General features: G+C 38.4%; 2 protein-coding genes across 4 annotated transcripts in view; one reads left to right on the forward strand and one right to left on the reverse strand.

The window, feature by feature from the left end:
- The window catches only part of SEC24D (SEC24 homolog D, COPII coat complex component), a 188,388-nt gene that overhangs the window by 116,008 nt on the left and 58,518 nt on the right, over nucleotides 1-13,862 (reverse strand). The gene's annotated exons all lie outside the window — the stretch shown is intronic.
- The window catches only part of SYNPO2 (synaptopodin 2), a 77,766-nt gene that overhangs the window by 56,606 nt on the left and 7,298 nt on the right, over nucleotides 1-13,862 (forward strand). Inside the window, exon 4 of the mRNA XM_026034592.1 lies at nucleotides 2,844-5,032. Within this exon, the coding sequence (XP_025890377.1) occupies nucleotides 2,844-5,032 (2,189 nt within the window). The remainder of the gene's footprint in view (nucleotides 1-2,843; nucleotides 5,033-13,862) is intronic.

Consider the following 13,862-nt stretch of genomic DNA (forward strand, 5'->3'; position numbering starts at 1 on the left):
GTAGAATATTAACAAAAAAGGCAAGTTACCTGCACATGTCTGAGTGAATCCTGTCTTTCTCCTTTTATAGGAAAATCTTTGTGTTTTCATTTGCATCTTCAAAATCAGGCTACTTCTCTTAATAAGTGATAATAAAAAAGACTAGTAGAAATGCTGAATGTTGCCTGCAAGAGAGACTTTGACAGACACTAGCATGTGTATAACTGTTATATGATCCTTTCAGTTCTGTCTTCTCTAGACTGTAAAGTGAACTTACTATTTCTTCTGACTCCCTTATCCAGAGGTCAGCCTCAAAATCTATCCAAGAAGTTTATATGAAAGTAAACTGAAAAGGCAACTGAATACAGTATTACTTGAGTGTACATATCAAGAAATTATATATTTTGTTTATTTATTATCTTATTCAGTTGGGATCTTTCTATTGGTTGTTCTTTCCCAACAATGTTAAGAATCCTGTACAGGGATTTAGTAGCAGTATGGCAAAGGTACTTGAAYGTGTGCAATGATATACTGTAGCAGTAAACTATTTCATATGCAGTGTTGGAATTACGCTGCTAACCCATTGCTAATTCCTCTGTAAGCATATTTTTAGCATGAAAACCATTTGTACCTTATTGGCAAGTGGATTAAGCAGTTACTTTAGCTTAAGTGTCTGTACGTAATCCACATATTTATGGCATATTAAATGGAGCGAAGAAGAGTGCACATGCCTTACATTTTGGCTGTGAAGTTAGAGGCAACTGTGGGACTGTGGCTGCCTTTCTTAGTGAATTACTTGYGTTGCCTGTCTAAAAAGACAACTGTATACAGAATGAGCCTATTACCTGATAAACTTTTCATGTAGAACACTCATTTTACCATTTTTCCATCTCAAATATGACAGTCTCAATCCTTTCTAACTAGTGGCAAGTCATTATCCATTGGGATCACGGATATAAACTTTAAAACATTTGCTTTTTTATGGAAGTGTTTGTAAAATTGCAGCTACACATTAGAAATATACCAAGCATAAGGGAATAGTTTGCATGCAGCAAATAATACATATTTATTCTAAAATTAAACATTAAAATGTGATACTTAAGTCTAAAATAGCCTATACAAATGAGTTTAAAAAATACACTAGCAAAGTGAAAAGTTTCAATTTTTCCTTTCCACAGAAAAGCTCAAAATCTTTTCTAGGAAAAAAAAAAATCACTGCTGACACAAGTATCTTGTTGGAAAGCATGGAACTTGTGTGATAAGGGGAGATCATTTCTGTTTGCACAGTCACTCTAATGCTAAAGGCAGTTCCTTGGGAAAATGTCTCCAGTGATTCCTGCAAGCATTTGGCCTGTCAAACAACATGATTTGGCCCTTCTGAAATAAAATATTATAAATTGCTGGTACAGGCACCACGTTCTTTTCTATTTTATAGGTTCTTCAGAGAGCCACTGGTCCAGCCATGCTGTCATCTGGCATAATGGCAAAACTCCAATTGTCTTTAATAGGAGAAGTATCAGGCTCCATCTTCTGACATGGCTAACGGGATCATTAATAGAAAATATATCACATGGCTTTCTTTAATAAGCTTGTTTTACTTATGCCAGCAGAAGAAACTGATAGTAACCACTTTACTTGTTTATTTTGATATATCAGAAGTTTTTTTTCCTTTTGAAATTAATTGGAAGCAGAGGAACTTAATTAATTGGAAGCAGAAAACTTGGGCAGACACAGCTTTAAATTTCAGGGTTTTTTTAAACAGAGAATCTAGCAGGGCTGTCATTTGTGAGTGGCAGTGGTGGAAGCAGCAGCTGATTAGCATTGCCCATGAGGCACATGCTCCACGTCTCATAGCAGGGCAGCAGTGGTGCTGATGCATAGTCAGTTTAGCAGCTTTGCAGCTGCAGCTACGCCTGCATCCTGTCACATGACTTTATGAGAACCAATAATTTATGCTTTGAAAAATATATATTATTCATGTATGCTAGTGAATACTCTTGAGGAGTTAGCAGAGCCTCCTCTATTAGGTTCTTAAACATGTATTCATTCCTGACACATATTTTACATATTCTGGAGATGTTATATCCTATACAATTCTGGAATATGTTTCAAGAAAGAGACGTCTGTTAGAGGACTGCAATCTGTTTTCATTGAGCACCACAGCCAAATTCTCACTGCCTTCCAGAGGTCTGTCTTTGTGCTAATAGTTTCTCTRTATGATTTTGTGGATGTATGCTTCCTTCTATGTAGCTAATACCTATAACTGTACATATTTTTATCATCTATACCCATTTTTGATATTGCATACRAATAAAATAAATACATGAAAATAAATGACAGAACCTACTGCCATTTCCATACAGCATACACCCAGTTTCACTGCTCTGAGATGTTAAGCATTCATGGGCCTTGTTGGCTGGGAATCTCTGCCATAGGAGCTGCGGTCAAACACTTGCTAAATGCCATAGCACAGAAATGAAATAAATGAGAAAATATCATCCAGCTGTTGCTGCTGAGATGACTAATGGGAATAGAAATCCAGAAGGCTAGAAATAGTTAGACTGACACACGTAACACGCCTGTGGAACTAAGAAGTCCTAAAGAAAGCAATGTGGCATACAAACTTCTATGGGTGTGATTCTAAAGGAGGAATGTTGGGTATGGAATTCATACCACAGCTGTCAGTGTGGGAAAAACTGAAGTATAGTGATCTCTACATTCACGGGAAGATAAATATCTTAATATGTGGGAAGGGCACAGTGGGTAAATTTCACCAGAGACAGATGCAGARCCACTTGTTTGAATGCTCCTGGTATTTCTGTGGGCCACATTCTATTAAATGTACACTTTGATTCTTTCCACAGGACTCCGGCGAAGTGAGAGCCTGTCTGAAAAGCAGGTCAAAGAAGCTAAATCCAAATGTAAAAGTATTGCATTGCTGCTGACGGCAGCTCCCAACCCCAATTCCAAGGGGGTGTTGATGTTCAAGAAGCGTCGCCAAAGAGCGAGGAAATACACTCTGGTCAGCTACGGCACTGGGGAGCTCGAACGTTACGAAGACGAAGGTGAAGAAGGGGAAGGTGAAGAGGGTGACAAAGAAAACACTTTTGAAGTGAGTTTGCTTGCAACAAGCGAGTCAGAAATAGATGAAGATTTCTTCTCTGAGATTGACAAAGAAGGCAAGATTGTGACATTTGACTGGGACAGTGGTCTACTTGAAGTTGAAAAGAAGGCAAAAAGTGGAGACGAGATGCAGACGCTTCCAGAGACCACGGGCAAAGGGGCCCTCATGTTTGCCAGGAGGCGGCAGAGGATGGATCAGATTACTGCTGAGCAAGAGGAGATGAAGGCACGCACCGGGCACGCTGAGGAACGCAGCGAAGCCACCATGTCAGAAAGCTTCCAGAAAGTGAGCTGTGCAGCCTATCAGACAAAAGAGGAAGAAATGTCAAGCAGGCAGACCTCTGTGAGCAARAGCTACCTAGATGTGAGCCCGAATCACAGTAAAATGGTACAACAGAATGGCTTTGGGTTGGCGCCAGACTCAGCTTTCTCTTTTCAGAGCTCTGAAGTTCAGAAAGCTGCCTCGCTGAATAAAACAGCTAAGCCCTTCCCTGCCGGGGTCCAGAACCGAGCAGCTGCACCATTTTCACCCACAAGAAATATAGCGAGTCCTCTCTCTGACATACCAGCCCCACCTCCCTACGCCGCTGTCAGCCCCCCTCCTGAGGTCTTATACAGGCCAGTATCTGCTCCCGTAGCCCTCAGGGCTGCGCCAGTCTCGTGGTCCTCCACAGAGCCACCCGAACACATAGCAACCCGCGACGAACGGATCGCAGTGCCAGCCAAGAGAACAGGGATACTGCAAGAGGCAAAGAGAAGAAGCACTACAAAACCAATGTTCACCTTCAAAGAATCACCCAAAGTCAGTCCTAATCCTGCCCTGTTATCCCTTGTACACAATGCAGAAGGTAAACGAGGTACTGGGGCTGGCTTTGAGTCAGGACCCGAGGAAGACTACCTCAGTTTGGGAGCAGAAGCTTGCAATTTCATGCAGACTCAAGCATCTAAACAAAAGACCCCTCCTCCTGTTGCTCCAAAGCCCTCAGTCAAGGTCTCTCCTGCTGCCGATACTCCAATTTCACCAGTCTGGTCACCTCCAGCTGTAGCTTCTATCAAGGCTCCTTCCTTCCCGGCTCCAGTCTCACCTCAGGCAGCATATCCTGCACCACTCAAATCCCCACAGTATCCCCATTCTCCTCCAGCACGTCCCCCAAGTACTCTTAACCTAGCCGGTCCTTTTAAAGGGCCTCAGGCAACCATAGCAAGTCCAAGCAACACACCTAAGGCAACACCAACCACACCAAGTGCTGGAGGAAAGAAGCCGACCTTTGAGATACCGCCAGCTATGAGTGGAAAAGGAGCACAGTTATTTGCCAGAAGGCAGTCTCGAATGGAGAAGTACGTCGTAGATTCAGAGACTGTGCAAGCAAACATAGCACGAGCCCCATCCCCGACTCCATCTTTACCAGCTTCTTGGAAATACTCATCTAACGTTCGAGCACCGCCGCCTGTTGCTTACAACCCCATTCTCTGCCCATCTTATCCTCCTGCTGCTACCAAGCCTTCCTCTCAATCTGCTGCTGCTACCAAAAATACTAAAAGAAAACCTAAGAAGGTTCTCAATGCTTTGGATGTTATGAAGCATCAGCCTTACCAACTTGATGCATCTTTATTTACTTTTCAACCTCCATCCAGTACTAAGGAAAGCCTAGGGATTAAGCAGGCATCAAAGCTGTCTGCTTCAAAACAAGGTCTACCATTAAGACCACTCAGTGCTGGCTCTCCTACTAATGTCCGGGCATCTTCAGTCTACTCCGTACCAGCCTATGGTTCACAACCTTCGTTCCAGTCGAACGCCTCTACCCCAGTAAATGAATCATTTTCACCTACAGGTTACTCTGCATTTTCTAGGCCAGAAACCATCACATCCTCTTTGTTTACTGCTCCGAGGCCAAAATTTTCTGCAAAGAAAGTTGGCGTCACTGCACAGGTGTGGAAGCCATCGATTATTGAAGAGTAAACCTTGCAGCTGCAACTCCGTGTCCACTTTGCTTGCAATTAATTTTTTGCAGTGGTAACCTGGCACACCAAGAGTGCCAATAGTAGTCCTTTGCTTACTTAATAACTTCAGATTATCACCTAAAATCTGGGTCCAAAATACTTAACACTTTTTCAAGAGATGAAAATTGATATAAATTTTAGCACATTTATGCATATTATCACATGCTTTATATATGTAACATCCTGAAATGGATAGGTACAATTGTATTAAGTAAGCAGGACACTTGGCTTTTTTTGCTTTAAGACTACAGCAAAAATGACAGTAAGCAGTATTCTTGGTATGTCAAACTACTAGAAAAGAGGGTTTTTTTTTTCTCCTTCACATCCCAAATTATACTATAAAGACCTAGAGATTTGAGGACAATTCATGTTTTAAAAATGCCTTATTAAATAATATTAATAGTAATATGTTTACTTACATAGCATTGAGTAGATATAATATTAGACTCTGACTGATTGCTAGTGGGATATAGGTGGACAGACCTTTGGGTCTGCACAGCGAGAGTGAGTGAATTCAGTGAGAATCTGTCCAGGCACAAAGGTCATTCTGCAGGAATCTGATCAATCAGTCAGGGGATTAGCTGTAAGTTATGTGGATCAGCTCTGATCCAACATCAGAAATTGCCTCTGTGATTTCACAGAGAACGTGCTATAAGAGATGCTAGAGTGCAGAGAAGAGTAACTTAAAGAAGGTAAAAAAAAAAAAGCACTTGGAAAAGTTGTTAAAGATTTCCCATTTTGGGGAAATTTTTAACTAAATTTGACATCCCGAGTTCATATTTTTAGTCTTGACTTGCCTCAACTCTGGCAAGCTAGTAAACCAAAATTATTGGACGGTCAGAAGGGTGAGTTTTGCAGCTGCAATGAAATGCAATACTTTCTCATGAAATCACAGTGATTAAAAACGGAAGGAATAGATGCATTTGAGACTAGGGATCTTTGCCACAGAGTAGTATGTCCCCCAGAAATCAGCATATAACACGATATCAGAATTATGATCTTGTTTTCCTGTTGGTCTCTCATACACGTTTTCTTATTTTCACTTTGGGCTTTACAGTGCTTCTTCCACTTTTACTCATTTTATTCTGGTCTTATACCTTCACCTTTTGTATTATATTATATTATTTAACCCAATATAATTGTGGTATTGGGGACTAAGGATTGAAATACTGCTACTGTAGAAAATTCTTATGAGTATGTGATCTTGAATCCTACTGATTAATACTGCAAAGCATAGTCTTGCTGAAATCAAGGGGCTATATTTGAATAGCTGAGTATGTTATTCAGTAAGCAGTCCTGTTAACATCACTGGTGCTAGTTCTGAAACAAGGTGTTGTTTCACACAACTGAGAGTATCAGAATCCACCCCAGGTGCTATGCTAAAAGATTAAAGCATCACTGTGAATAAAGGTGGCAGAATCTGCTGATACATTTTTTTTAAAGTACAAGACAACTAGCTATGGACCAGATTATGGATCTTTTATATCATACTGGTGCATATGATTTTAATAGATATCATGAATAAAGTATTCCCCAGTATGAGCAAAATCTCTGTAGTTTAGTCCTGTGATGGTAACTCATAACTGCAATCAAATCTGAAAAAAATACATTTGGTTGTACATGTAAAAAACAGATTGGAATCAAAGCCTAACTAAGTCATTATAAAGCCTAATTAAGCTACTCCTTTGAATTTTGGACCTCTAGAATCCCATTTTTGCCTTTGACTTTTGAAATGGGATCCTGACTGCACTAGAAGAAAATGACCAAGTGATTCATCTTATTCTTAAGTTCAGGAGAATAGTGGAAATTTTAAGGAAAAAAAAAAAAAAAAAAAAAAAAAAGCCTGGAAAGCTCAAGAAAGAATTACACTGCCTATGCCTAGAAATGGGAAAGAGCAATATTTTAATCCTCTGGAGATCTCCCTTCCATTTGTTTTTCACTGTTAACATGCTGTATTTTTCTTCTACCATTAAACTTGTCCCTTTCTTCTCTGTCTTTTTTCTTGGGGGGTAGTTCTGTTTCATTTATATGTACAGACTGATGGTCTGTAAATTTTATGGGAACTCTAGTTTCTATTCAGTCCTATTACTATGAAAACTCCTTCCTTCCTTTCTTGTTCTCCATTAAAAGTCTTACCTTAAAATTGCATACACTATTTTAGGTCCAAATTTAAAATACCAGTATCTACTTGGAGTAAGTTAAACCAAAGATAAAGACAGTGCTGCTACACAGATACAGATAGATACAATCACTTTCAAAAAGCCTCATATTGCCTTAAATGTTTTATTTACAGTCTTCTCCTATAAAGTATATTTGTAAATTATAATCACATATCTAGACTTGTTTGCACCTTCCTGCTCACAAATAATTTTCCTATTGAGTTCTTTCAGTAATTTTGTACTTTTACCACAAATATTGATGTTAATGTATATGACTGTAAGTGAGATAGAGTAATTTACACTGTATGGCCATCAGCTCAATCAGGCTCAGGTCAGTAACTTTTGCTGGTCCTCACTAGCTGCTCAGTGTCCAGTRTGAAATACACAGATTCCTGCAGTTTAGCTGCTAGCATATATAAGCCTACATTGTTTTTGCCAAATAAGAAAATGGGCATTATTATTCTAAATGTCAGCAGAGGGAACAAGGGGTGAAGCTGGGCTTTATTCTCATTCCAAAGGAAATCACCTCTCCAGAAAACTGAAATTCAGTAAGGTAGGACCTAGAGGAGAGCTGTGGATTGAACCTAAACATTTCAGTTTCCTGCATCCTTTAACTAGACTAAATATACTTCAAAGACAGGAATGCTTAACTGTCAATTTAAAGGTCACTAAAGATCCTATTTCTTTAATTTTCAACAAAAAAACAATAGTTTATTTAGTCAACTTTATCATAAGCATATCTACAGCTACAAGAAAGGAAAAAAAAAAAGAAATGAAACCAAGCTGAATATTTATATCTTGCTCATATGTAGATTTCTTGCTGTTGTTCAAACACTGGTATTTAGTGTGGCCTATAGCAATGACAACAGAGTGTTCCAAAAGCCGTACGTGTGCTTTACGTGTATCACTAGTGCTCCTAACTCAGGCAGGATATTTTGAAAATCCCATTCAAAGTCCAAATCTGAATCCAATTTTGTATACATGCCTCCTTCTGCCTGCATAGTATTTGGATCTGACTTGGCTTCAGGACTCACGTTACTAATAAGGTAAGTCAGTAGCTTACCTTATTAGTAAAATACTGCAGGAGAAAACTAGCCTAATTAATAGTTTTATGCAAACAGTAATCTACTTTTGTGAAGCAGGTATTTAGGGGAAAGCTGAACTGTGCATTGTTATGGGTACAAATGAAAAGCTGCAGGTGATGTGAGGCATAGAAGAAATGTCAAGAAAATGAACTCTTTATATTAAGAGCATTTGAAAATGTATTTTGAAAGGGAAATGAACTTTTCTAAACAGTTTTCTCAAAGAACTATTAAAATTACTTTAATATAATATGAAGAGACCATGGAGACACACTGCTTTTGCTTACTATGTGAGCATATTTAACAATGAATTTTTCTCACTTCTAATAACACTACTTCAGTTATGCTTATATTAAAAAGCTATGTGAGTGCTTTATGTTATTTTTAGCACATTTAATTTTAGTATAGTATAGGTATTACATTGCACCAATTTGGATCTCACACTGTAGAAAGCCTTTCCATGAAAATAGCTACCTCAATCAAGGGTTGCATGTTTTCATTTTCTCATTCAGTTAAAAACCTCTCATTAAAAAACTTGAATTGAAATCTTTTGCTTTGAAGATCACTAGCTTTTAGAAAATTAGAAGTTCTGTAGCAAAAATAAGAGTCAAAATTTAGTTCTTAAACAACTTTTCTCCCCTTCTCTAGGGGAACTAGACTCTTACCATGTTCCTGCTCATCAAAAGATAACATACTATGAAACAAACAGATATTTCAATGATTTTTTTCTGCAGCAACATTACCATCTTTTAGAAGTAAGACTCATTCTCTCACTTTTTGCACACCAGGAATCATTTTGTCTGTGTCCTAAGACACCTGACAATATCCAGCTACACTGAGCTGCTGCGTTCCGAAAGCACCAGGCCGGTGGATGGGGACTCTGTAACACCAAGGCTCAAATGAAGAGTACTCACTCTGATACAGCCACAGTCCCCTTACTGTACAGAATGCCTGTTTCAGTGCTAGGCACACAGAAAAGTCATTTTGAGGTCAAGTTAATGTAATTTTGAGATAAGCCAAAAAAATAAGGTTCTCTTTTGTTCTAAATCTTCATGCACTGACAGAAAGTACAGCTATCTTTATTTTAACTAAAGCATTCAGGAATCAAGAATGCAAGATCAGAGCTAAAACTGCTGTGTTCTCTTTTGTTGTCATCATAGCAATCATCCAGCCATGAGTATATTTTCCTTTTGGCAGCGCTGTCATTACGCACTCTAAAATGAATGTTCAGTATTCACTCACAGGAGGATTTGAAACAAGGAAGTACTGATATGTTGCAGTATTGGCAGCCTCCAAAAATTAGGATTGAGGGGCTGATGTATGGTTCAGATAGAAGAGCTAGTGTTAAGTGGCAGAGCAGCGGTTTAGAAAGAGAAAGCTACTCGGATTAGAGGAAGCTAAGCAGTGGGGAGAAAGCTTCAGAACAAAAGCAGAGACAGGATAAAAATCAGGAAACCCYGCAAATACAAGAGAAAACAATCAATAAGATGGGCTTAATTGTTCTGCACAGAGATAGCTGACTGATTTCCAGCCCATTCAATTTTGCTACATTCTCCTTGGACAATCAAGTACTCACATCATGGAGCATGATTATTCTCCTCTACTGTTTAGAAGGTATTGTGAAGCAACTAAAATACTCATAACCAGCAAAAAAAAAAAAAAAAAAGAAAAAAAAAAGATAAGTTCTTAAAAAAAAAAAAGGAGGCCCAATCAGTGTATCAGCAGAGTATCGCTTTGAGAGAGTCATTGATTCTACAGATATATTATCACAGATAGTTCCTAGCATTTTCAGGAAGTCATGTATAAGGAGAACTCTGAAAGAGGGAGTTTAGGAGTATAGAAAAGTGTTCTGCAGCACTGGGAAGAAATTATAAAGGCAGTCTGATAATAAATGATGTGAGCTGGGAGGAGCATCTGTTTACCAAGTAACCAGGACATCATCCCAAAAAAGGACCAGCCTTACCAACCCTGCTGCTCCAGCCTCTGTGGAGAATCCTCTGCACTCCTCGAGGTACGGAAAGAGCAGCACTGTTTGCAACTAACAACTTGCGAAATCTTTTTTCTCTCTCTCTCCCCCTTTTTCCAGGGCCTTTTATAAAGATATCCTAAGTTTAGGAAAAATAAAAGAAAAAAAAGGTTTGTTAGAAAAAGATCCGCTTTTCAATATCCTTTTACAAAAAACGTAATACAGCCTGCTTTGCCTGAGGGTAAGCCCACACCAAGGGTTCATCTGATCACACTGGCAGTTCAGCATGGCAAATGCAAACATTAACTGCACAGCTTGGCATGGTGTTATTTTGCAATGATTCTACTCAGCTTTAAATAGAAATGCTATGCACAGAAGAAACCTGATGACAAGATCTGAAAAACTCTGGATACAGAAGCTTTGACTTTACTCACTTGCTGGTAGGCTTCTGGGAAAAATATGTAAGTCTGATAATTTCATAGTACACTCAGTACCCACTGCTGCAATTTCATAGCACACATGACAATTACTGCTCTTACTTTACAGTCAACATTACCTTTGAATGGAATCACATAGTAAGGGAGGAGSAGCTGGAATCACTCAAAAGCTACATTTACCAAGTGCTTTTCAGGTGGGACACTTATTACAGGAAGCACTCATTCTTTTTCTACCAAATAATTAAAAATTAGGACAAAATCAGAAGCTCTGTAAAATGCTATGTTGGAAGGAATTTTGACTTGCGTGACAGCAGCAAAGGTATATTTTATTAAGTGTGCCAGCCACATCTCCTGTCGCAGGGCAGTTCTTAGCAGAAAAAAAAGCAATTCTATTTATARCAATCTTGACAACGTTCTTTTAATTCAATGTACATTAAGTCCAAGAATAAAATATATATTCCTAAAACTAGAAAAATACAAATGAACATGATATTAAAAAAAAATCCAATGATTCTCCAAAATGAGAAGCATCTCATAAACTTCTTATGGTGTTATGTTTTTGCACCCTCTGGTACAGTTGTCAGTACTTCAGATAGATAGACAAAATGAGAAACTCKTCTCAGATTAAGATACCTTTCAGAGAGGTGCCTTGATATAAAAATTTGATGGACTTGGTACTGCTATAGGCCCACTATTTAGGTAAGGAGCTAACCTTTACAYGCACACATACACACACACACCCCTCAGGCTTGACAATATCATGTGTAATCATACGAACACCTGATATTTTTTTCCATATGACTCCTAACTCATCCAGGCACAGAATGGTTTTTGTTTGAGTTAAAGCTCTTCACCGTGTTGTTCTAACATTGTTCCATGTGCGGTCTTTCAGAAGAACAAACCAAACCCAAGAATATTACCACAGAATATTCTGTGACCAACTGTTCCAGAAGGGCTGGAACTACCACAGCCCACTGCCATTTGAGCTAGTGCAGTAACTGGCAGCACGTTCACGCTGACTTCTCCTCAGTGAAGAGGCAGTGGGAGGAAGCCACAGGTTTCCAGTGGGGTTCCATAGCTTTGCTTACAGTGGTAAGCTTGAGGAAGGACAAAATCCCTTTCCTGTGGAAGGCAAATTTCTCAGGAGCTCTGGAGCCTGTAGTAGGCACAGATCTTTTACCCAAATATTCATCATGTTCCATTTCAGAATTTCTTTTTTTATGTTGTATCCTTACCATAGCCTTATTCAAGTCAATTTTCCATTTCTCAAGCTTCCCTCCGAGCTCAGGAACCTTGTCCATCGGGCCCTACTCTCACCACTCTCCTAGAGTCTTCTATACAATTTTTCCTTCTGTATCAAATAATGGCACCTCCTAGTTCTTCTTCGTCCAGTCTTTTCCCTGTTCTTTTWTTATCTGTTTTTGACACACTCTTCAAAGTGCATTTGTCCATCTGGCCACAGCCAGGAAGCTTTGACTCTGTGAAGGGGCCAAGTGCTCTGCAGTGCTTCTCTGTCCTCCCCAGTGACGGTGCAGCCTCATGTCCTGACCTCATACTAGAAAGACACTTGTGTATGCAACACATTTCTTAGAAACCATTTTTTGGGGAAAAAATAGCCAAGCTCTACAGCCAGGGCAAGACTTTGAGTCTGTTGCAGTGATTTGTCCAGCCCATGGGAGTGTGCACAGCCTGTAATTCAGGCAGGTATGGAGAGAAAGGAAGGTAAATTGCAGCATAAAGTTTCTATGGAGTCTACATTAACTACAGGTTCTGAAAGGCTCTCAACCTGAATATACATAGGCAGGTCTGCATGGAAATATAAGACTTCAGATGTGAAGATTACTTTTAAATCCATTCTAAAGCATGAAATGATAAAAATTTTCCAAGGAAAAGGATGCTACATTTTTGGTTGGCTTTGCTACATGTTTTTCCTTACTCTAATTTTTGAAATGGTTGAAATCCCAAGATTTCATTTGGTTAAAATGACCTGAAATGGTTGGACCATTTCAGATGAAATAAATAAAAAAAAAGCCAAGACTGAACATTCTCATTTGAATGATTTGGTAAAATAAAAAAAAAAAAATGTAAAGTTCAGAAATGTTCAGCAAAAATAATGCCACCAGCTTCATGTATTACAATGTATTCAGTATTTACTTTCTTTAATTTCAAAAAAAATCATTAGCTCATCTCCTTTCCTTCATATTAATTAATTTTAAATTGTTTTGTTCATGCAGAACTGCAAAGTCAGAAATTAGGACTAGCTTTGCATTTATTTTTCAAATATTTATTCACATACAGGCGAGTGTTCATCTTAMAAGGCCTTCTTCTGAGCTGTGTAATATTAAAGGCCAGAAGGTGGCAGCAAATATTCTGTCTAAATATTCACCGATGCTTATGTCCAATGAAAGCTTTCGCCATTCACTTACAATACGCATAGTTACTTAAAATTTTGCTGTGGTTAAAGATTAAAAGTCAATACCAAGCATAAACTTTCTTTTATTATCACAGAAAAGGCTAAGTCAGTAAGTAATTTATAGCTACCAGCACTTTTTTATTTCTTTTCTATGTATGCTATATGTGTTCTGCAGAAGYGAAGGCCTATTTTTAACATCCTATCTCCATCAATATGCTGCATTCCAATTCTTTAAGTTTTAATTTGCCTGCTTTAAATTACTTCCAGATTAAAAGAAAAAAAGATTATTTCAMTTCTCTTTTACTCTTCTAGTAGCCATATTGCTTTCTGTAAAATAGCTGTAGCATTTTTTCCAGCGCTATCAGAGACAGATTGGTTTTTCATTAAGTAAAGAAAAGGACAGAATTGAAAGAATCATAAATGCAACTACAAAAATCAAGTACTGCTTACTATCTTCTACTATCTTCCAATGGCTTGATCTGTAACTCCTAACATTAGAAAGCAAAATGAGAAATACATTACTGAGTTTTTTTATGAAGACATTGTGATTTTTTTTTGCAATAGCACAACTGTTTCCATCCACCCTCTCTTCTTTTGTCCCCTTTAGCAAGATGCTAGTGTTAATACGGATTTGAATATGACTTTATATCGGTAAAGACCAGCTCTGAAATCAAAATATTAAAACAAAAATGACTTAGAAAC

The sequence above is a fragment of the Nothoprocta perdicaria genome, unplaced genomic scaffold (genome assembly GCF_003342845.1).
Source record: "Nothoprocta perdicaria isolate Ctin4 unplaced genomic scaffold, notPer1 scaffold_149, whole genome shotgun sequence".
NCBI classification, from domain to species: Eukaryota; Metazoa; Chordata; class Aves; order Tinamiformes; family Tinamidae; genus Nothoprocta; species Nothoprocta perdicaria.